This window comes from Diospyros lotus, chromosome 2 (genome assembly GCF_014633365.1).
Source record: "Diospyros lotus cultivar Yz01 chromosome 2, ASM1463336v1, whole genome shotgun sequence".
Lineage (NCBI taxonomy): Eukaryota > Viridiplantae > Streptophyta > Magnoliopsida > Ericales > Ebenaceae > Diospyros > Diospyros lotus.
The window spans coordinates 14,202,482-14,225,774 of record NC_068339.1 but is presented as its reverse complement, the minus strand read 5'-3'; the positions used below and the strand labels follow the sequence as shown (position 1 = coordinate 14,225,774).

General features: G+C 37.3%; 1 protein-coding gene across 1 annotated transcript in view; it reads left to right on the top strand.

The window, feature by feature from the left end:
• LOC127793992 (uncharacterized) overlaps positions 1-23,293 on the top strand; it is a 57,962-nt gene that overhangs the window by 33,459 nt on the left and 1,210 nt on the right. Inside the window, exons 7-13 of the mRNA XM_052324843.1 lie at positions 1,248-1,412; positions 1,580-1,690; positions 12,372-12,469; positions 15,031-15,154; positions 15,289-15,378; positions 21,418-21,462; positions 22,412-22,732. Of these exons, the coding sequence (XP_052180803.1) occupies positions 1,248-1,412; positions 1,580-1,690; positions 12,372-12,469; positions 15,031-15,154; positions 15,289-15,378; positions 21,418-21,462; positions 22,412-22,732 (954 nt within the window). The remainder of the gene's footprint in view (positions 1-1,247; positions 1,413-1,579; positions 1,691-12,371; positions 12,470-15,030; positions 15,155-15,288; positions 15,379-21,417; positions 21,463-22,411; positions 22,733-23,293) is intronic.

Below are 23,293 nucleotides of genomic sequence, written 5' to 3'. Positions count from 1 at the left end.
CGTGTACATTGTGACATAAGTGAATTATCATTATTCAGTTTTACAACAATTTTGTCCATTAATAACATAATTTTCTGCTTCTGCTTCCGCTTTTGCTGCACTGGAAAAGCTCCAAATGTCTGCTTCTGCTTTACAACAGAAAACTGCTTTTGCTGTTATCAAAAAGCACTTTTAAATTTTGGCCAAACAGTACAAAAAATAGACAAAAAGCGCTTTTACTGATGAGAAAAAATAGATTATTAATTCCAGTAAAAATTGAATAAGTGTATTGGTGTTAGTTGAATAACTGCAACCTGTTCTTGTGCACCTTTGACCAAATATTAGTTTTGAAGGGATAATATGCAATCACAATGTTCGGATACTTTGTAAGGGTTTGTTGAGGTCTAGTTTATTTTAAGAATCTTGTCCTTTAGTTTAGATGAACATGGCATTCAGTGACGTTGTGATGCACCACAAAACTCTTTTCCTTTTGATTATAGTAAACTTTGTCACCTGGTCACAATGGTGGAGTAACTGGAAAAGGAAGACAAGTCAATAACAATGACTTGCACCATTTATTAGAAATGCATGGGTACTATAGTTATTTTATGTTAGACCACTTGTTTGGTAATGGGTATTGTTCCTTATTTTGTTATACTTATTTGTTTATTTAAGATAAAATGGTGCTTACAAAGTACCAAGCTTTTTTGTTCATTTTTTGGTTGCATACGTGATGACTTGTCCCTTGGGTGCACCACACATTTAAAATTATTGTAATTTTTTTATTATTTGTTGTATGGCACAAAATGTTGGACAATAAAGCACTACTATGCAAAATAGGGATGTAATTGAGAAAAGAATATTATTGCGGATGTGCAACCAGAAAAGGAAAAATAGAATTAGAATGAGCTTATCGATAATAGGGTTAGAGTGGCTCATATTGAAGAAGAAAATGTGTGGAACACAAGTAACATGGTTTGGTCATGCAAGAAGAAGACCAATAGATGTTTGTGTGAAGTGAGTACATGAAATGGAAGAAGTTGGTAGCAAAAAGGTAGAGGAAGACCAACAAATACTTGGTGGGAAACTCTTAGGCTCAACTTGGTTATAATGGATTTACGAAAGATATGGTATGGATAGAAATGATTAGCAAGTTATAACCCATGTAGTTGACCCCACCTAATGGGAATAAGGCTTCGTTTATTGTTTGTTTGTTTTTCTTGGTAATTTCCCTCCCTTCTTATCTGAAGTTGTTTCTTACTTTGTAGGCCTGCCTTATTGCTGATATTGTTCAACATTTTGTTGATGCTAAGCTGGAATTTGATCCATCCTATGTCTATCAAGATGTAAATCGTGCAATTCAGCATGTTCACCGAAGTGGGTTGGCTCACAGAGGAATTCTTTCAGATCCACAGAGATACCTAGTTAAAAATGTGTGTTACCATGGACTCTGTTTTGTTACTAGTAGTGTGTGTATATATATATTTTAGATCCATTTTTACGTCTTCTGAGGTCAGTGGTCCATTGTAAAATGGGACAAAACTTGAATTTATTATAGTTGATATCTCAAAGTTTATGCTTATGTGGGCAACACTTGCAGAGCCAGCTGCTGAGCTTTCTCAAAATGCTGAAGGAGAATGGGAAGAAGCTTTTCTTGTTGACCAACTCTCCATACTATTTTGTGGATGGAGGGATGCGTTTTATGTTAGAGGTGATAATCTCATAGCATATACTGTGATTACCTTTACTATTATATAACTTTTGTATTTCATACTTCTTCATATTGATGAAATCTTGGAGAACTTGTACTTGTTAATTTGGAACTCTTTGATTGTTTACTGTTTTAAAATCTAAAGTATTTGATGGTGATTATTTATTACACAAATGGAACCACATGACCTGAATGATTAAATCTTCCTCGTGATAAACCATAATTGAAAGCTCAATAGAATTAAAAACATCTATATATGCGATGGAGGAATAGTTTTCAAAATTTCAAATACTGCACGGATTTTCTTATGGGTGTTAGTTTTTCTGTTGGGTGAATTTAGATTTCTTCTCCCAAGGGTCAACGTTGGGGCTGATAGCAAGATAATACTCCTGGGCTGGAAAACATTTGACTTGGATGAACAAAGGGATGATTTATCTTGAGCAGAATGTGACAAAAGGATTCTCAAATCCAAGATATTTCTTCATTAGTGGTAGATGGATGAAGTCTGTGATCCATTTCACTTCTAGGTTCCAAGGCCCAATCAATAATTTAGAGGATATTTGAGGCTTCATAGAGAGGGAGAAGAGATTGGTTTATGAAGACATTGTTGGGGATGGGAGAACTTTGAAGGATGAGTTTTTGGTGTGGGTGGGTGTCTTTCACTAAAGTGCTGAAAGGTTTGGCCTAGGAGGTGAAGGAAGAAGGTTGATAGTGATTCTAGCAAAGCTGACCACACAAGGTTATGAAGTGGTCTAAAAAGATGCCCATGGGAATTGCAATATGGAGGTTTTTCCATCATATATCAAGGAGATATAGTAGTTTCCACTTCCAGGCAAATGTTTGACATAACACATGGTGGTATTTAAGTTCCTCCTATGGAGGTGTGCTTGATCAGGCATCAAGTATGCGGTGCTCTTGGTAGAACTGCTTTTGGTCTATTTATTTATGTATGGTCTAAAGAGGAAGCAAGATGGATTTTGTAGATGGACTGATATTTTGGGAATCAGCCATCATGTGTGAACTGGTGTTTGTTAGTTGGGGTGCCATCCCCATGCTTCTTAACTTTGGTTTCTTTAGGTCAAGGTGTGTGGGCTTTGTCATGTACCTACTGTTACTAAGGGTTGTACCTTGTAGGGGTAGTTATAGCAATGATTGATTGTACTTGGATAACAGCTTAAGGCAGTTGTACTCTCTTGAATTTTGGCATCCTTTGGCGCCTTCCTGGGTTGCTAGATCAATATATAACAGACTGATCCCACCCATTTGAGATCATCAAAAAACATAATTGAGATCTCTGTTTTCCTGCCTAACTTTCTCTTCTCTTTATCTCTCTCAATCTTTCCCTTTCTCATTCTTTGTTCTTCTATTTCTCCCTACGATTTTGTTCCCCCCAAATTCTTCCCAATTTCTTGTCGCAATTGGTGAGAGAACCTTGTCAGATTCTCGAATCTAACAAATTAGTATTAGAGCAGTTCCTCAGCCTGTGATTCTTCTTGCAACCAATACTTCGATGGCAGACGACACCCGAATGAAGAACTTCAAAGCACAGTTGCAACAATACAGCTCCATAGGCTCTAATCTACAAACCAAGGTTGAATCATTGGAGATTGGATCAAATCAGAACCATGAAGTGATCATTGCTATGGATCAGAGGTTGGAAACCATGGATCAGTAAATGGAGAATTCGATGGATGGATTGGTGAAGAGATTGGATGGGTTCATGCGGATGTTCTCAAAATTACCCCAGGTAAGCCTACCCCTTGAATTCCCTCTGAGAGAGAGATCATATCCACTCCTCCTTGGGAATGAAACGATCCAAGGGGCTGTCGGTTCCTCAGAATTTGAGGTAGAACTGGCTGTTGTTGGGGAGAATGTGATTGAAAGGAGGCTAGGAGTACAAGTTGCATCTAACCAGCCCTGCCATGTTTTCCCATCTCTAAATTAGAGATCCCTTTGTTTGATGGGTAGAACCAAGGTGGTGGGTGAGACAGTGTGAAAGGATGTTTAGCCTATATAATGTGCCCGATCAGCACGTCACTCTGGCCTCTACTTATCTCAACGATGTGGGGGACGTATGGTTCCAAGGGTGGATCCAGGTTAGGGATGGTTGCTAGTGGGTAGATTTTGTAGAAGACTTGTGTGAGAGGTTTGGAGATAAGAGTGTGATGGATGTTGTGGAGGAGTTTAGCGAACTCAGATAGGAAGGGTTAGTACAGGTCTATCACCTCAAGTTTGAGGAGTTGAAATCACTTATGTTGATCCTCAATCCACACTTGACCAAAGGATACTTCGTCTCAAGTTTCATCAGTGGCTTGAGCGAAGAATTGAGACCCATGGTGAAGATCCTACAACCCAGGACCATCGAGCAAACAGCTGAAAATGCTAGGTTGTAAGATATGTCAGTGGAGAGGCTTTAATGAAGAAACTAAGATTGCAAGTAAGGGGGTTAAGCTCTAATGTTTTGCAACAAGGAAGCAAGGGACTCTATAGGGAGACAATGAAGAGTGACTAAAGCTCAAAGGGATTACTAATTTCACCCATGACCACCCTTGTTCAGTCATAAAGAGAGAAGGTTATTGAGCAAAGTAGGGCTGTGTTTTTGATGTGGAGACAAATACACACTGGGGCACCAATGCAAGAGGCAACTACTCTTACTAGAAGGAGAAGAAGAAGTAGAATTGGAGGAGGAGCAAACAAACCCATTGGAGACCGAAGGAGAGGATAATGGAGAGATCTCCCTACACACCTAAAGGGGTTAGCCAACCAATCATCAAGGTGGAAGGGAAGGTACAAAATTACAAGCTAATGGTTCTTATTGACAGTGGGAGTACCCAAAGCTTCCTAGATGAAGGTACAACCAAGAGGTTGAATTGCAAGTTCACTAGCACATACCCCCTATCGGTGATTCTGGCTAATGGCAACCAAGTCATGAGCAAATCAGCCTGGGTGGGGTTTTGTTGGGAGATGCATGGAGAGGAGTTTGAGGCTGATTAAATTAGGAAGATGTGACATAGTGTTGGGGGTGGATTGGATGAAGGAGGTGAGCCCTATCAGTTTTGATTTCAACAGAATGGAAGTAACATTTGAGAAGGATGGCAAGAAGAAGACCCACCCCTTACAAGCAACCTAGAGTCAAGGGTATGTAAGATGATCACAAGGACGAAATTACAGAAAATGTTCAACAAGCAGTTGTCCCAAGTGGCGCAACTGTTTTCCATTCATGCTGTGGACTAATCGGGAGAAATTTAGGAGTAAGAAGGGGAGCTTATGCTAACAGTAAGCAACCAATTACAACATCAATGGGAGGCAAACGAAATTGACTCTTTTAACATACTCTTGGTTGAATTTGAGGACCTATTTGTTGAGCTTGACTCCCTACCCCCTAAAAGACCTTATGACTATTCCATTTCTCATTAACATAAGGTCCTATTGATATCCTCCAAAACAAAAGACTGAGATTGAGGAATTGGTGAAAGACACGCTACAAAAAGTTATCATCAGACGAAGCCACAACCCCTTTGCCTCAATTGTGCTACTTATAAAAAAAAAAAGATGGAACATGGTGGTTTTGTGTTGACTACCGTTAACTAAACGCCATCACCATTAAAGACAAGTTCTCTATACCCATCATTGAAGACCTGCTTGATGAATTAAAACATGCAATAGTCTTCACTAAATTAGATCTTAGATCTAGTTACCATCAAATAAAAATGAAGTCGAAAGATATACCCAAAACAACTTTCAAAACCCACTAGGGGCACTACGAATTTCCAGTGATGCCCTTTGGACTCACTAATAGGGTCGCAAATGAGCCGAGTTGTTCATGAGTGGCTCAGTGTTCAGTTTGATAAAAGCTTGTTTGAGTTCGTTCATTAAGATAAATGAGTCGAGTTTGAGTCTAACTTTGAAGTTTGATTTGTAAATGAGCTGAACTTGAGCTCAATAAAGTTCAGCTCATTAGCTCGCGAGCTGCCTCTATTAGAGACTCATGACAGGCCCGATTAGAAGTTCACAATTAACTTGTTTATAAATGCATTAATAAATTTATTCATAATTTTATAAATGTATTATTTTATAGTAGATAATATATGTATATATTAAATATATATTTTATAAATATATTATTTAAACATAAGTACATACATATACATATCATCATTATATCTCATATATATTTATTAGATTTGATTGATTTAGGGGGCTGTCTCTCCATCTCCAAGAAACCCATTCTTTCTTTGCCCTCCCCTTCCCTTCCCTTTGAATGTTCCTTCCTCTTCTTCTCCAACAGAGAGGCACCTGTCTGTGCTTGTTCTATTCCTCTTCTTCTCCTTCCAGCACTGGGTAGGGAGACGATCGACAGCTTCTTCTCCTCCTCACTAGTTGCAAGTTGCGACCAACACCTGTTGTCCATCTTCTTCGGCTAACCAGCGTGCAACCTCCATGCCTGTGATTGTTCGCCTTCTCCGATGAAGGCAATTGCCAGCCATTTTCCTTCTCTCCAACCGATTCGCCTTCTCCGATCGGATGCCTGTAACACCAACCCATTCGCCGCCTACGCTTGCAACTCTGAGCCCTTGCCAAGCTTCTTGATGAGCCGAGCTTGAGCCAGGCTTTAAGGCTCGAGCTCTAGCCCATACACTTATTCATCGAGGCTTGGCTCGATTGCAACCCTACTCACTAATGCCCCAGCCACATTTCAGGCCTTGATGAACCAAATTTTTGAACCTTATCTAAGGAAATTTATCCTTGTATTCTTTGATGATATCCTTGTGTATAGCCCTTCGTTTGCACAACACCTTGAGCACTTGAAGGCCACATTTAAGTTCCTTAGGTTCAACAAATTGTATGCCAAGAGGTCAAAATGTGCCTTTGCACAAAGACAAGTAGAGTACCTTGGGTACATCATTTTGAGTGCTAGAGTGAGCACAAACCCAAGGAAGGTGGCTGCCACCATGATTTCCTAGTCGAGACCTAACACTGTTAAAGCCTTAAGGGGTTTTCTGAGGTTGACAGGCTAATATAGAAGATTTGTAAGAGATTATGGGGTGATTAGTAGACCTCTCATTGAATTATTGAAGGAAGAAGGGTTCTATTGGGGCCCTAAGGCTGAGGAGGCCTTAGAGAAATTAAAAAGGGCAATGAGTGAGGTACTCGTGCTAGGCTTACCAAACTTCAGTAAGCCCTTTACTTTGGAAACCGATGCTAGCAACACGAGGATTGGGGTGGTTTTAATGCATGAGGGAAGACCCTTGGCATTTATTAGCCAAGCCTTAGCTCCCATACACTTGGTCTTAAGTATCTATGAAAAAGAGTTGCCAGCAGTGTTGGTGGCAATAGAAAAATGGAGACATTTCTTTGAAGGAAGTCAGTTTATAATTAAGATTGACCATGAAAGTTTGAAGTTCTTGCTGCAACAGAAACTACACACACATTTGCAGAAGAAGGGGATGGCCTAGCTTATGGGATTGGACTATGTTATTCAATACAGAAAGGGGAAGGAAAATGTAGCTACAGATGCCTTCTCTTGACATTTTGAAGAAGGAACATCTGCTGTTATTACATCCATTGTTCCTGATTGGTATCAGGAAGTAACAACAAGCTATGACAAGGATGAGAGTACAAAAGAGCTGCTGGAACAGCTAGTCATGGACCCCTCAAGCAGGCAGGGTTTCACTCTAACTAATGGGCTGATCTTGTATCAGGGTAGGCTAGTAATTGGAGAGTGTGATCAGCTCAAGAAGATATTGTAGTCCGTACATGAGTCTCCGATAGGTGGGCATTTAGGTATACAAAACACATTCCGCAAGGTAAAACAACTCTTTTATTGGCATCGGTTAAAACAAATTGTGATAGAGTTTGTTATGGGTTGTGATATTTGTAAGAGGTGCAAACACGAAACAGTAGCCACCCCAGGCCTATTGCAACCTTTGGCTACACCGGGGCAAGTGTGTCCATGGACTTTATAGAGGGCTGCCAAAATCGGAAGGAAAGGATTGTATACTAGTTGTGGTGGATCGATTTAAAATATGCCCACTTTCTGAGCCTATCACACCCCTACACTGCACAAGAAATGGCTCGAATCTTCCTAAATCAAGTAGTGAAATTCCATGGCACTCCATAGTCAATAGCGTCAGATAGGGACAAAGTCTTCACAAACTTGCTATGGTAAGAACTGTTGAAGTCACTAGGGGACCAAACTACATGTCCACTGCCTACCACCCCAATATAGATGGACAAATGGAGAGGGTGAACCAATGCTTAGAGACTTACCTTTGTTGCCTTTGCTTCCTGTAGCCTAAGAGGTGGCACAAGCGGCTGTCCCTGGCTCAGTGGTGGTACAACTCCAAACACCACAACTCCATCAAGATGTCCCCCTTCAAGGCTTTATACAGGTATAAGCCCCCTCTCTTACCGGGTATCAAGGACTCAACTACGGTGGTAGTCTTGGATACATATTTACAACAAAGACAACATGTCTTGCAATTGCTAAGGAAAGAGTTAGCAACTGCCAAAAAATGCATGAAGCAGTTTGTAGACAGAAGGAGGAGTGAGAGAGAGTTTGTTGAAGGAGATGAGGCATACCTAAAGCTGAAACACTCCCACCTCGAGACTTTATCACAAGGGCAGGTCTCTAAATTTAGCCCAAGGTTCTGCGGTCCCTTCCCTATTACTGCAAAATTTGGGAATGTTGCCTATAAACTTCAACTGCTTGAGGATTCCAAAATCAACCCGGTATTTCATGTCTCATTACTAAAGAAGTCAGTTGGGATGCATCAAGTGAGTTCCTCTCTTACCCCACTCCTTAGAGAGACTACTGCTATCGTGGAACCAGCTGCCATCATGGAGAGGAGGATCATCTATAAACAGGGAGCCCCTATAACTCAAGTGTTGGTCAAATGGTCCCACCTTCACTCGAACAGCAGCACATGGGAGTATCTTCCTGACCTGCTCAAGCAATTTTCCCAAGCTGCTAACCTTCTTTATATTTCTTGAGGACAAGAAAATTTTTAAAGGGGGGAAATTTGTCATGTACCTATTGTTAATAAGGGTTGTACCTTGTAGGGGTAGTTATAGCAGTGATTCATTGTACTCGGTAACAACTTAAGGCGGTTGTAATCTCTTGAATTTTGGCGGCCTTTGGCGCCTTCTTGGGTTGCTGGATCAGTATATAACAGACTGATCCCATCCGTTTGAGATCATCAAAAAACATAAGATCTCTGTTTTCCCGCCTAACTTTCTCTCTCTCTCTCTCTCTATCTATCTTTTCCCTCTCTCATTCTCTGTTCTTCTATTTCTCCCTATGATTCTGTTTAATTTCCCCCCTATTTTTTCCCAATTTCTCATCACAATTGATGAGTGAATGCTGTCAGATTCCTGGATCTGACAGGCTTCTGGTTGGCTATTGCAGAAGTGCAAACTGGGTGGTCTATGTTGAGTCTGGATAGTGATTGTAGGGAGGGATGGTATTGCAGTTTGAGACTCTCTGCGCCTGAGCTTAGATGTGGTGATTTACCCTTAGCACATAGACTTGGCCAAATAAATTGAATGGGCTGTGGCACTTTGAATTTGGTGCTTTCAGATTCCAATGAGGAGGCAGTGCCTATTGGAGCCTCTTTTTTTTGGGGGGGGGGGGGGGGGGGGGGGTGTTATCGTTAGATGTACAATGTACAAGTTATTTTATTTGGGTTTTAACTTTTTAGCTATTCCTGTTTCACTCTTTCTTTCATTATTGTAGCACCCTTTTGTTGCCCCAAGAGGGATTGGCATTGAATCTGATAGACTTACCCCATAAATTGGACACATTCTTTTTCTTTTTTCCCCTTCTGATTCTGGGTCAAGTCTCAACCCAGTAGACACCAAGTGTTTATTGACAATCTGAAAAAAAGATTGAAAAGAAATGCCCATCCTAATGGAGCAATAGATCCTTTCACAAAATGGCTGATGCTTATAGGAGGTGATGTCTCGTAAGCAGTTTTGTTTATAGGAGCTATTTTGTCGGTCCAAAATGGTGCCTAGGTTCTGTGGATCAGTCTTGAGTTGTCCTCAGGCTGATGGCTTGCAATAGAGTGAAGCTTATGTGGATGACACAATTGCAAATTAAAGTAATGCAATGGGGATAAGGAGTAAGGGAATGACAGCATCAAATTTGCATTTACCCATTTCTAGAACAGTGTTGGGATGCAGTTAGGTTAGGGATGGTATTATGTGGAACGTTCTCTTTCTTTTTCAAGACTGTCTAGCTTGAGAAGACTTATGACTTTTCTGTAGCTGTAATCCCAAAATTGTCTTCCTAAGGTGACTGTCAAATTCTGCATTTTCTTTCAAGTTACAATTTTACCTCTTTCTTGGTGATTGCTGTTAACTTGTTGGGAATTGTGAATGTGACCATTGCATGACCAATAGTGCTTTGACTTGAAGTTTGTCTGAAGAATCACATTACCAATCTTTAACTCATATTCTCATGGTTTGGTTCCATTCATTTCTAGACATAAGTTGACAAGGAGTTGAAATTGAGCTTTGAGGGAAGCCCAATGGTAAACAACACTTACAACGCATTAGGTGAGATGATCAACTTACAGATCCTCATTTCCACAGGATTTGGCCTACTTTGTACCAAAAAAGGAAAAAAGGAACACAAATTTGACTAGGATTACAGGTTTTGGAGTCTATTGACTGTCATAATAAGAGTACAAAGGCTAAATTGAAATTTGAGGTGTAGCATAAGGTGTGAAAAGATACCTTATATCATTTTGGCATTAGGTACCTACGGTGAAACACCCTTCTCTTTAGAGTGTGTTTCCACGTTATAATTTGGGGATTTTTTTTTTTTTTTTTTTAAAAATTTCTCATAAAATCTCTTTGCTAACCCTTACGATTTACATCTTGCTTTCAAAGTCTTCATTCACTTTACCTTCTATTTTTATTATTTATTTTTTCCAAATTCACTAGAGATTATTCTCTTAAGCGTTTATCTCTAGTGGTCTCGTCTTTCCACCTAAACTCTTGTGTTCGATTTAGTTTATCACGGAGTAGTCTTGGCGTGTGTGCTCTTTTTCACATATCGAATCTAGTTTGATTTATAACTTGCATTAAGAAGTCCAAATTTCCAAATCATTCCAAAATATTGAGTTTAAAGGAAAAAAGGACTTTTGGGGTGTCCTGACCTAAAATCTTTAAAAACCCTTGGAATAAATTTCTCAGTCACTACAACTTAAGATATGAATGTTAAAGTAGTCTATTTTCGCCAAAATAAAATAACGTGTTTTAAATAAGAACTGAGTTAGTACACTAAGTTTGAGATATTTAATACACTTGATATCATCAAAGTAAAGCCTATGCATGCTTCTAATGTGTCACATAAAAAAATGTATAGCATCTACCAAACATGATATGCTGCAAAAATATAGTGAAGCTTTGAAGACCTACGCTTCAAGGACTTCCTTCCCTTTCAAACTGCTTACTTTGCCTAGAATGTTTGAATATTCTAGGAAATAATCCCAAATTAGAAAATGAACCTTCTAAGTACCCTCCAAAAATAAAAAATTCATATAAAATGCATGCATGAAGGAAAATGCAAGTTTTGACTCCGTAGTGTCACCTGTGATTGTGTCGGTCTCCTTTCAAAAGCTTTCTCAATTGGTGCCCTAAGCACTTCTTGAAATATCCCTAACCATGTCACCTCGGGCCTAAGTGGTGCAGAGCAAAATAGCGTGGCCTTGCATGATTAATGATCATGGATGCAAATGAAAAGCCTAACAGAGTATGTTTCCTAAATCGATTTCTCATGCAACATGACAAAGCCTTGAAATAAGAGTTTGTGGGTTGGGAGAACTCACCTTGGGGTCTCTTTGGAGAAGTTCTTGCTTGCTCCTCCTAGATTCCCAACCTCTCCTTGGTCACCTTAATGGAAGCTTCTTCTTCCCGTCACTAGTTTTCTCTCTTCTTTCCTTCCTTCTCTATTTTCTCTCCTCTTGTGCACTCGTTTGAAATCTGTCAAGTGGGAGACCCTCCCTTAGTTTGTAGGACCCCTAATTTTTCCCATAAAGAAGCCAATTAATACAAGGGATTTTGTGTTTTATTTCTAATTTTTGAACCTACCATTCTTGTGAAATACACCTATATATACATGCAAGGAAGGAGGCAGAGGAAAGGGGTTAATGGGATCCATGGGGGATGGCTTCCAAGCCATCCCCAAGGGTGCAAAGGGGGGCAGCTGCTTGCTGCCCCTTCCCCAGCTGTGCGGTCCCTTTGGATGAAAGGGACCCCATGCAATTTGGGGGGCCTGGTGGGCTGGCAATTCAGCCAGACCGCTGGGCTCCCTATGTATATATAATTATATATATATCTCATACTTTATTAATATATATATATATATATGTAAATACGTATATTTGAACCAATTGACCCACTCGCTTAGCCAAATAAATTTTCTAGACATTAAGTCCAAATTTATTTTCCTATGCCTCTTAAGTATTCTAAATAATTTGGGGTGTTCCAAATGGAGTTTTATTTTTATTTTCTTCTTCCTTTAATCTGTGTGTAAGAATTTGCTTTGCTCTTTTCATTTTTGGCTGTCTCCCTTTTCTGAATGGCTTCTACTGTTTTATAATCACTGAATTAAGTTTCTTAAGCTTCAAACACTGAATTTAGTTTGTTAAATCTCCTTGGATGTTCAAATTAGGACTCTTTGGGTCACAGCGACTCTTGGAGGGAGCTTTTTGATGTTGTGATTGCAAAGGCGAATAAACCAGAATTTTACACATCTGAGCATCTGTTCCGGTATTTTCTTGTTCTCTTTAGCTATTTTCTTTCCTCACATTTTTTACATGACAAAAAGATAAATCTTGCTTTCTTTGTTTCCTGCATTGACAATTTTCTGTATAACTTTTGGTCAAGCTCTTTAGAGTATGTATTTCGGGTTTTTGTATTCACATGAACAGTAGAGCAATCCAAAAATATAGAAAGAATATGGTCATTCAGTTCTGCTTCTGTAATTTGTGTGATTCACTTTTTTGAATTCTGAATTAGTTTTGCATTTCAATTTTGTGTTTTGGTGTTGTGTACTAAATGCTCTTTGGCCATTTTCATGTGTTTATAAGGGTTTATCATCATTATCCCAGAACAAATGTCTCTCTCTTTCCATCTTGAAACACACAGATGCCTTGAGGTTGGGTAACTGGCTAACAGCTATGAGTCCTAAAAGTTGGATCTTACCTCTCAAGGTTCTTCGTGTTGCCATTCTCTAATTAAAAATATAATAGATGGAGTTAGGCATGTGTATAAGTTGTGGATGCATGTATCCAATTGTTAGAACAATTTCATACCATCACCGAAGGATTTAGGGTTTCAGAAAAATATTTTCATTTTTCTTACTTTGTTTCTTTTGTTACATTCAATATTCCCCTAATTTGTGTATAAATCAACCATGGTGATTTCGCTTGAAATGTTATGTAAGAGAACTAACACAGGCAGAGAATTTTGAGTCTTTTTATACATCTATAGAGTACATGCTTGCTAGTTATAACCTGATGAGAAATAGTGGAGATATGCATTCCTAGATCCACTATCATGTAGAACAACATAGAAACAACATGAGGTGGAAACACAAAATTTAAAGTTTTATAAAGTGGATCATGAATTTGACAGAGCCGTAAAATATTTCTTCACATATTGAACTGGACATAGTTATAGAAGGATGGTTACATATAAAACTAGACAGAAGTCTTATACACTGTTAATTCTTGACAACTCTTTTCTTCATTTCATCAAATGCACATATTCTACAATGTAATCTTTGCACCGCCTGGAAGGTGTTTGCTAGATGCATAAATTGTGGTGGCTATACATATATGTGCCATATTTCTCTCATAGTTGAGTTGGCCTTAAAAGGCCAGAGCTTATAATCAAGAAACTTGTGGTTTGCGATGAAATTTCATTTTTTTTTTGTAGAAAGGTTGTATGTTAAGGCATGCTTTGATCCTATTTTTAGGAGTGTCTGATGATGCTCCTCAACTACACAATCTAAACATCAGAGAGGTGAAGTTTTTGGACAAAGAAGTGACAGACTTGTGCAATAAGTGCCCAATAATTGCCCTGTTCAGGAAGGGATTCAGCACCTGCATAAAAAATCTTTGAGATTCTTTGTACTTCTTCCTGTTTTAATATTTGTAACTCCTTCCAGTTATGTGCGGGTCAATGTCCAAACAAGTCATTGTAACCCCCCACCCCAGGCGCTCTTCCCCAACCCACCCAAAAAAAAAAGGAAAGTAGAAAGACAATCACACCCTACAATAACCAGAGAGGAAGAAATTGGTGTTATTAAAGGCACACCTTTGGCACCTAGAATGCTCCCAGGTAGGCATAGACCAGCTAGGCATGCCTAGGCTCACCAAGCCCTTAGGCGCATCCTTGGACTTAGGCGCGCCTAGCTTTTTTTTAACTGTTTTTAGGATTTATATTTATTATTTATTACTTTATTTAATTTTTTACTATTTAGGGTTTATATTTATTGCTTTAACTTTTTTAAAAATTAACTATATCTAATAGAATCCTAATGGGAAAAAAAACTTTTGAGATTCCAATTCTTACAAAGTTTTTAGGGTTTATATTGGCATTTTTTATTGTTCTTTTCATTATATATGTGTGTGTGTGTGTGTGTGCCAACAATAGATTTTAAATTTTTTTACAAAGTTTTTAACTTTTGTGATGCTTATATGTGGGTTGCTAAAATATGATGGTATGCGCTTTGTTGAAGTTTATCGGTATATAATTTGTTTTAATATTTTGTTTAGTTAGTATATGTTGAATTTTTTAATTTTCTTGATAACGTGCTTTTGAATATGTTATTAGGAGTTATAACCTATTTTATACTTTATTTTTCAACTAGGACATTTTTTTGTTTAGTCATCATGCGTCTAGTATCCACCAGGCTTGCGCCTCGCTTTGCACATTACGGCTTTGGCTCCAACACCCTTTGCGCCTTAGTGCACTTTGTGTCTTTAATAACACTAGAAGAAATATATGTAGAGAGAGAGAGAGAGAGAGAGAGAGAGGGGGGGGGGGGGGGAGGGGGGGAAGGAAGACTTGAAAAAAAGATGGGAAATGCTCAAAGCGAGACATGATAGAGCCAGCTGGCTTACTTCTCTATATCTTTTGCAGTGAAAGATCAAACCTTTTCTCTTTCAACCTTAATTGCTTACCTGCTCCTTGGATAACGATCAAAACCAATTGAAGTCATAAAATGTTTCTTCATATGTTAATTTCTTCTACTTGGTTCATTTCTCTTTGGTTTATGCTAATTAGTTGGCCTTGTTCATTGTTTTTCTATGGACTTTGAGTAGTTGTTATGACGAAGAGAAGGATACGTTAGCCTTCTCAAAAGTGGATTCATTTCTTCCCCATAGAATATACTACCATGGATGCCTTAAGTCCTTCCTCCAAATTACAAAGTGGAATGGTCCCCAGGTAATTCACTTCCACACGCTCCTTGTATGAGATGATACTTGAAATGTTCAACCATTTTTATAAATGTACCTGCGAGTTAAAATTAGTTAATGTGTTTACTTAATTGCTAATGTTTGCTGCTACACAATAATTAGGTGATTTACTTTGGAGATCACCTCTTTAGCGATCTACGAGGTCCTTCAAAAGCTGGGTGGCGTACTGCTGCCATCATCCATGAATTAGAAGTATGTCTCCAATCCCCCAACTTCAACTTGTTTTTTTCCATTGCTTGGAATAACTTTTGGAAAAAGCCTAATTAATTTTTTGATGGCTTAGAACAAGAAATGTTGAATCAATAGGAATTGATCTTGAAATCTAGGTTATTTGTTATGTTCATTTCAAGCATAATATGTCCAGCATCAAAACCTTAGTTTAGTAAAAGTTGGAGCCCAAAAAAAAAAAAAAAATTGTCTACAAAAAAATTACTTATGCAAAAAAATGGATTATTAATTCCAGAAAAATTGAAAGTGTGTTGGTGTTACTTGAATAATTGCAACCTGTTCTTATGTACCTTTTGTTGGAGATGTGGAGCCTGATTCGATTTATGACACTTATGTCGAGCTGGCACTAACTGCGGGTCAAGGGGGCAATGCCCCTTAAAGGGGCTCAAAGGTGGAGCCCCTGAACCCTAAACTGGAAATTGTTTCTAAAACCTAAAGCCCATGAACCCTAAACAGGAAATTGTTTCTAAAACCTAAAGCCCATGAACCCTAAACAGGAAATTGTTTCTGAAACCTAAATAGATTAGGAATCCTATTCGAATTAGGAGTTCTATTTTCCCTAGTTCTCGTCTATAAATATGTTGGCATAATTCTTGTAATTGTAGCCTTCTCAAATAGTGAAAAACACCGAGTGTGACCATGGAAGTAAGCATTCTTTTCCGAACCACATAAATTTTGTCTTGTGTGTGTGTGTGAGATTTTGTTCCAAGTTTTTTTTATTGCTTGATTCATTCCCTAACACCTTGACCAAATCTTAGTTTTGAAGATGGACTGTATGCAATCACAACTTCAGATACTTTGTAAGAGTTTGTTGAGATCCAGTTTATTCTAAGAATCTTGTCCTTCTAGTTTAGATGAATGTGGTATTCGGCCAAGTTTGATGCACTGGAAAACTCTTTCCTTTAGCTTTCCTTTTTATTATAGTAGACTTGTGACCTAGTAACGATGGTTGAGGAGCAAGTGGAAAAAGAAGACAAGTCCATAACAATGGCCAACACCATTGAGTAGGAGCACATGGGTACTATAGTTATTTTATATTAGGTCACTTGCTTGGTAATGAGTCCTGCTCCTTAATTTTTGTATTTCGTTGTTTATTTAAGAAAAATGGTGTTCACAAAGTACCAAATGTTATTTGCTTTTTTTTTGGTCTTTTTGTCTGTTTTTTGTTGTATATGTGATGACCCTTCCCCTTGGGTGCATTATTGATTTAAGTTAGAGTAATTTTTTATGATTTAGTTATTGTTATTTTTATTTTAGTATTACTTTATTCATTTTTTATTTAATCATTATTAAATTTATCCATTTAGCATAATTCCATTCATCAAGACCATTAATCCAACTATAGTTCATTAACCCATCCAAGATTAACCTAAACACCCTAGTGTTCCCCACTTAGCGACCTTGGCTTAAGATTAACCTTCATGTTTGGTTACTTCCCAACTTTGGATTACTCATTTGTGTTAACTTACTTGGGCCTCACTTGTTCCTTTGAGTCGAATACTCTTATATTTAGTAGGGTCTAAGTTAGGTCTTATTGTGCCTTAATTTATTTTTTAAGTTGGACCTTAGGTTTATTTAAATTTTTAAGGTTTGATTTACCTCCACTTCGGCCTAACCCTTAAATCACACACTCACCACGTAAGTCCATATCTGGGGCCCAAACGAATCCTGAGTGATTTTTTTGCATGAGCCTCACCTTAAACCAAAATTTATACCAATCTAAATTCCAGTTTGAGCCTAAATCTAAGCTCGTGCTTTAAGAAAATAAGACCAACCTCTTATTTTAGTATTATTTTAAACACTTGGACCCCCAAAACAGCGCACTACCCAAACCGAAAGGATGGAGGAACCCATCTCCCTTTGTTTGGCATTGCTGTGAAATTTCTACTGTTGTGAGAATCACTTTTGCAAGAAGCACTTTTACAAGAATTACTTTTTATAAAAAGTAATTTTGCGTTTGGCCAAATTATTTAAAAATGCTTTTAATGTTGTTATATGTGTTTGGCCAATGAATGAAAAAAGTGCTTTTAATAATGAAATTACCAAAAGGATATTGAGAAAAATGATTTTATAGTTAATAGTGCTTGTATATTAAAATGCTTTTGATATTTTTTAATTTTATGAGTAAACATTTTTTAATTGATAAAAAAATTATTACATTTTTTACATAAAAATATTTTATAGGATAATGCTAACCTTAGGGCAGTGGTTAAGTGGCAATAAATGCACCTTCTTTCCAGATAAGGTGTATTTATTGCACCTTGTTTTTAATCACCAAACAATTTTATTGGCTGATAATAAATGCATTGTATTTGAACTATTTAATCAACCAATAGAATTGTTTAGAAACTAAAAACAAGATGCAATAAATGCACCTTGTTTGAAACGCAATGTGCATTTATTGCTGCTTAACCGTTGCCCCTAAGGCAATGGTTAGAATTACCCTATTTTATATTCTATACATACTATATATATATATATATTAAGAAAATAGTAAAGCAGTGGTGGCTGGCAACGAGGCTGGCCACCACTCGTTGTAAATTTATATATAAGGACAATAGTTGTAAATTTAAATGTTCATTAAGATTAAGTTTGTCTATTAACAATTTATTTTTCTGCTTCTGCTTTTGCTGTACAGCAAAAGGTCCAAATTTCTGCTTCTGCTAAATTGCAGAAAAAAATGCTTTTGTTGTCATTAAAAGCACTTTTAAATTATGGCCAAACAGTATAGAAAATAGATAAAAGTGCTTATGCCCCAAAAATTAACTTTTCCCTTCACCATACCACTACCAAACAGGTTCTTAACCCTTTTGCCTTCTAATCATCCCCAAATCTCTCTAAAACCCTTTTGGGAACTTTTTCGCACATTTCATGGCTGATTTCAGGCCCTTAAAACAGCTTGTTACAACTATGATTGGCTGCCATGCCAGCCCCCTAAATTGAGCATCTCTAGCTATCATAGTTCTCATCTTTTAGCTTATTTATGGTCCAAAAGCATTTTTTGACCCTCGGTATATCGGAAACATCAATCATCTAACTGTCTTAAACTAAATGAAGTATGGTCCTTTTAAGCCTTCTCCAATCTTTTAGTTGGTTTAAGGTTACTAGTCTTATTTTAAGCCTCATTTGGCATGTGCTCTTTAATCCTTATATCACACTACAAATAAGGAAACGTTAAACTATAAAGGCCTCAATAAGTTGAGCTTCTAGGGCCAGTTTGGTATTTCTGTGTTCTGCTGTGTAGTGACTGCTGTGCTGTGCTTTATTGTGTTGTGCCGTGAAAACAATGTTGATTAAGCAGTGTTTGGTAACTGAATGTGATGTTGTGCTTCTTAATATTAAAAACATGTAATAATTGTTTAGTTAATATTTTATTGGCAATGCTGTAGATATGTAAAATGACTTAAAAGGGACAGTATGTTAAATAGCTATTATGAAAAGTGGTATAATTATGAATAGAGAGACTGGATATAAAAGTAAATAGAGTTCTAATGATTGTGGATCCTTGTGAAAGCTTCTGTGCATTTGATAAAAAGTAGGGGGTCTCTTGCTTTTGCTTAAAGCAACTTAACCTGCTTTTTTGAAAGAAACAGTTGTGCTTTAAAAGCAAGGTTTCACTTCACTGAACACTACTTTTCCAAAAAAGCTGATTAAAAGCTGTTGTGCCTAAAAAGCACAGCAATACCAAGCAGGCTTCTAGTCTCACTTTAAAATCATTGAACTGTTTGGCAATATGGATAAATTGTAAGAAACCTTTTAAATCTAGATGTACAACATCACCCTGAAACATCACCTTACCCAGTGTTTTTAAAGTCTTATGCGCATTCAAGTGCAAAGGCCTTCTAGAGCTTGACCGCCAGTGCACACTCAATTGAAACGAAATGCAAATTATAGAAAAAAAGTAAAGAGATGATGAAATAATTGCAACTAGATGACTAGATAATACCGTCAAGACAAAAATTGATGCTAAAAGAGAATAAAAGAGGGTCTTATAATTAATTGTCAATGATTTAATCATAGATTAAGAAAGTCATTTTGATCATTGGAGTTATTGTTCTTATCATCTTCCTCATTTGTGCCATCTAATTGATTTCTTCAACCAACATTGGCTGTGAACTAGAAGTTGAAGCTAGTATTCCAGTAGTTGCATTGTCTCCTTTGCTTCAAATATTAAATCTAGACTCTTGAACTCTAGCTATATTAGCAACACTCCATGTCAAAAAATCTTGACCAAATACTGAACCAATCTCTTCTACAGCACTCCAAGCTATTTATAAAATAGATGGATGTTGTAGTACACATTGAACTAGAAGTGATGCAAGCTAAGCACGTTACATCCAGAACGTCTTGCTCTATATAGATTTCTTTATAAGCATCTAGCATCTCTGTGTTCTAATGGTGTTCTGTCTACCACAAACACCAAATAGTCCTGGAATTTATTGCATATTGTTCCAGAAAAACATGTTTTTTATTATGCAACACATGCTGGTGTTTTATCATAAGAGAAACCTCAAATAAGCCTAATAATAAAGCCAGCTCTGCATGGCTGGCAGTTTTTGTTTCCCATGTCACATATGGAAAATGATTGCATGACCCCAAGGTTTCACCTTATGTGTCGTTGCCCAAAGCCAATTTCACTTTGTCCATCCCCAATTGAAAAAAAATGCTGAGTCCCATGGCTAAGTTCTCCTTCTTGGATATCTTTTTATTGGTCTAATTCCACATGATGTACTGCCTTATTCATTTGGTTATCATTTTTTTTTTTATACTTAGATTAGCACAGGTTGAAAACTTAATGTTGGTGGCAGTAAACTATTGTCAGGTTTCCTAAAATCATGGGTGATACAGGATAGTTGATGTGATTCTATGCATTATCTAGATTTGTTCACTCTTAAACCTCATGCGGGCAAATATCAGGTGACGAAACATATTTATCTAATGTAGGGGTGATTTAAGACAGTGCTGAAGTAATGGATTGCGTGCACAAGCTGTTTATATGGGCTGCATGGTCTTCTGTTGCCGAGAGAAGGAAATAAATGCAAAAAGAACAAAGCAAAATTAAAAATGAAACAGAAAACAGAAAGAAATTCAGTCCAGCTACTTATATACACTTCAATTTCCAGCAAGAAACATTTCAAAATCCATAAATAAATTTTATTGGTAACACGAGTTTAAAGAATGAATCTGGATGTCATCCTCATCTAAAAGAGTGGGAGATTGTCTTTGGTCGCTAGAAATTGCTCAAAGGTCTACGGGGAAGGGAGATTCTTCTTTTGAGTTGGTATAAATCATTAAGTGACTGGACAGAAGGAATGCCCAAGGGCACAGAAGGAATCACTAAAAGGGAAGGAGAGCAATCTAAATACTTAAAAGGATGGAAGTTTTGTGTGCTCACTGGATTCAATGAAACCAAATTGATTTGATTTGCTAATATAAGCTTTATCATGCATCCATAGTCCAGAGGATATGTATTAATTATCATAGTGTCTCCAGGTCAATTGGGTTCTTGGAGATGTTTGACCTAACAACTGCCAAACAAACTGGAAATGTGTGTTGATGAGAAGACACAATATACCATTCACCCCATGATCTTGTGTGCTACTGTCAAAACTACAATTGTTTCAAGAAGTGTAAGTTGAGGAAACGGGCCAAACATTTACACAACTGTCCATTGTGGTAGGATTAAAGCTTGCTGTTGTTTTACTAGATGTGCAAGAATGGTCCATTATAGGTGTAGATCGATGGTAAATGGGATTCATTAGGAGGAAAACTGATGACAGAAGCTGGTTTTATGGTTGGAATTGAACCAAAACCTATATCTAGGTGACCTTAGAAAGATTAGTGATCAATGAAATTTTTGCCAATGCTGGGGCAATGCAATTATTAACAGTAAAAGTGTATTTCCGATTTCTAATTTGTTGATTTGATATTCAATCATTTCCTCTTTCCAATTATTATATTTAAAGACTGACCTTTCACGTGTTCATCTTGGTGATTATTCAGAATGAGATACGGATACAAAATGAGGATTGTTACCGTTTTGAACAGGTAAGGTCGTACTCATTCATTGGACTTGAGATTGGCTTTGTCATGCTTGTAATATGCTAGAAAGGATTATGTACATGTTTTGATGGTTCCTCCATGTATTTTCTGAAAATTGTAGAAAAACTTATTGTTAACTTGATTAGTATCGTACAGCATGGTCTTTCTCATGCATGTGCTACCATGTGCAAGCTAGAATAGATGTTTTACAGGACTTTTGGTTTAATGAGATCCATAAACTTCTCTGCACAAATTTGACTGTAGTAAGTTGACATATAGACATGATTTGGAGAAAACTATATATGAAACCGTGTAGTATTGTATTTCTACCACTGTGAAAACAATCAAAAGAAATATTAGATATGCTAAATAAGCTGTATGATGATATTTGGAACATATAGAATAAGATAAAAACCCACTGAGTTGATAAGGTCTGCTTCTGCTGAAGCAGCATGATAGAAACTTTAAACTTATTTGCTGTCTATCTTCTTACAGTCCTTCAGGTTTCTAAGTCTAAGGCTGAAGGGGTATGATGATTTAGAAGTACTAGAAAAAATCTAGACTCTGGAAAGAGGCAGTATATCTAAAGAGGGTGGTATCTAGTTACTACACTAATCAATGCCCCTTGCTCTCTGGGTGTTTCTCCATTGGACTTTTACAATGTAAAATCTAGTGCTCAATGAAAGACCTTAAGAGTAAATGTTGTAAGCTTGATAACCTCTTACTTTAGTTACACACCTGCCAGAACCCGACACAACTGAATCCAAGGATTCATATGGCAAAAGTTCTGGTTTATTGTCCTAATTTGGCTTTGCCTTTTCCACATGATAAAATTCAGATAAGGCACAGATATTTATTGTCTCAGTTGAGAATAAAGTTTTTTATTGACTTCATTCATTTTTTATTTTTGTGAATTCTTAAATCTACCTTGTTTTGATATTTCTTGCGGATACAGGCAAAATTTCATATAATGCAAGAGCTTCTTGGTAAATTGCATGCAACTGTTGCCAATAGTCAAAGAAGTGAAGCTTTCCAATCTCTTTTGTGGGATATAAATGTGGAGAGGCAGAAGGCACGCTGTGCAATGAAAAACATGTTTAATAAGTCCTTTGGGGCTACCTTCCTCACTGACACGGGTCAAGAATCTGCCTTTTCTTATAACATCCATCATTATGCTGACGTGTATACCAGTACGCCGGAGAATTTTCTATTGTATTCATCCGATGCATGGCTCCATGCTCCTTTTGATATAAAGATAATGCCTCACCATTTGAAGGTATAAAGTTTTCTTCTGTTTTTGTTATCACTTTCTCTCTATTCAGCCCCTAGATGTTGAAGCGAGAGCTTCAAGGTAGTAATGAAGAAAGAAAATAGAATAAAGATTGAGAGAAAACATGGGAGGAAAAGAGAGGAGTGTTCCTGAAAGAATAATGCCTTTCTCAATAATAGAAATAAGAATTAGCTGAGTATTTATATTCAGCTAATCCTTGTTGACAAACAACTTGCAAGTTGAGCAACTTGATTATAACAAACTAACTGAAAGCAACGGCATTTAAACAGTCTAACAACATCCTAACCATGGCAGACAAGTGGCATTCTAACAAGAATTTACAGCAACTGTAAAACAAATAAAAATTATCTCTTCTACAGATGTATACTTATAGACAAATAAAGCATTTTGGTTGTTCGTATAGTTAATGCCTTTGTTTGCCTCTCTATGGTTGGTCTTGTATGTAAATCCATCATTTGAAGAGAATTGTTGATTTGTAACAGTGCAGTCTGTATCATCATTATAATTCTAGTCTCTGATGCCACTACCCATATGGTTGCCGGGAGT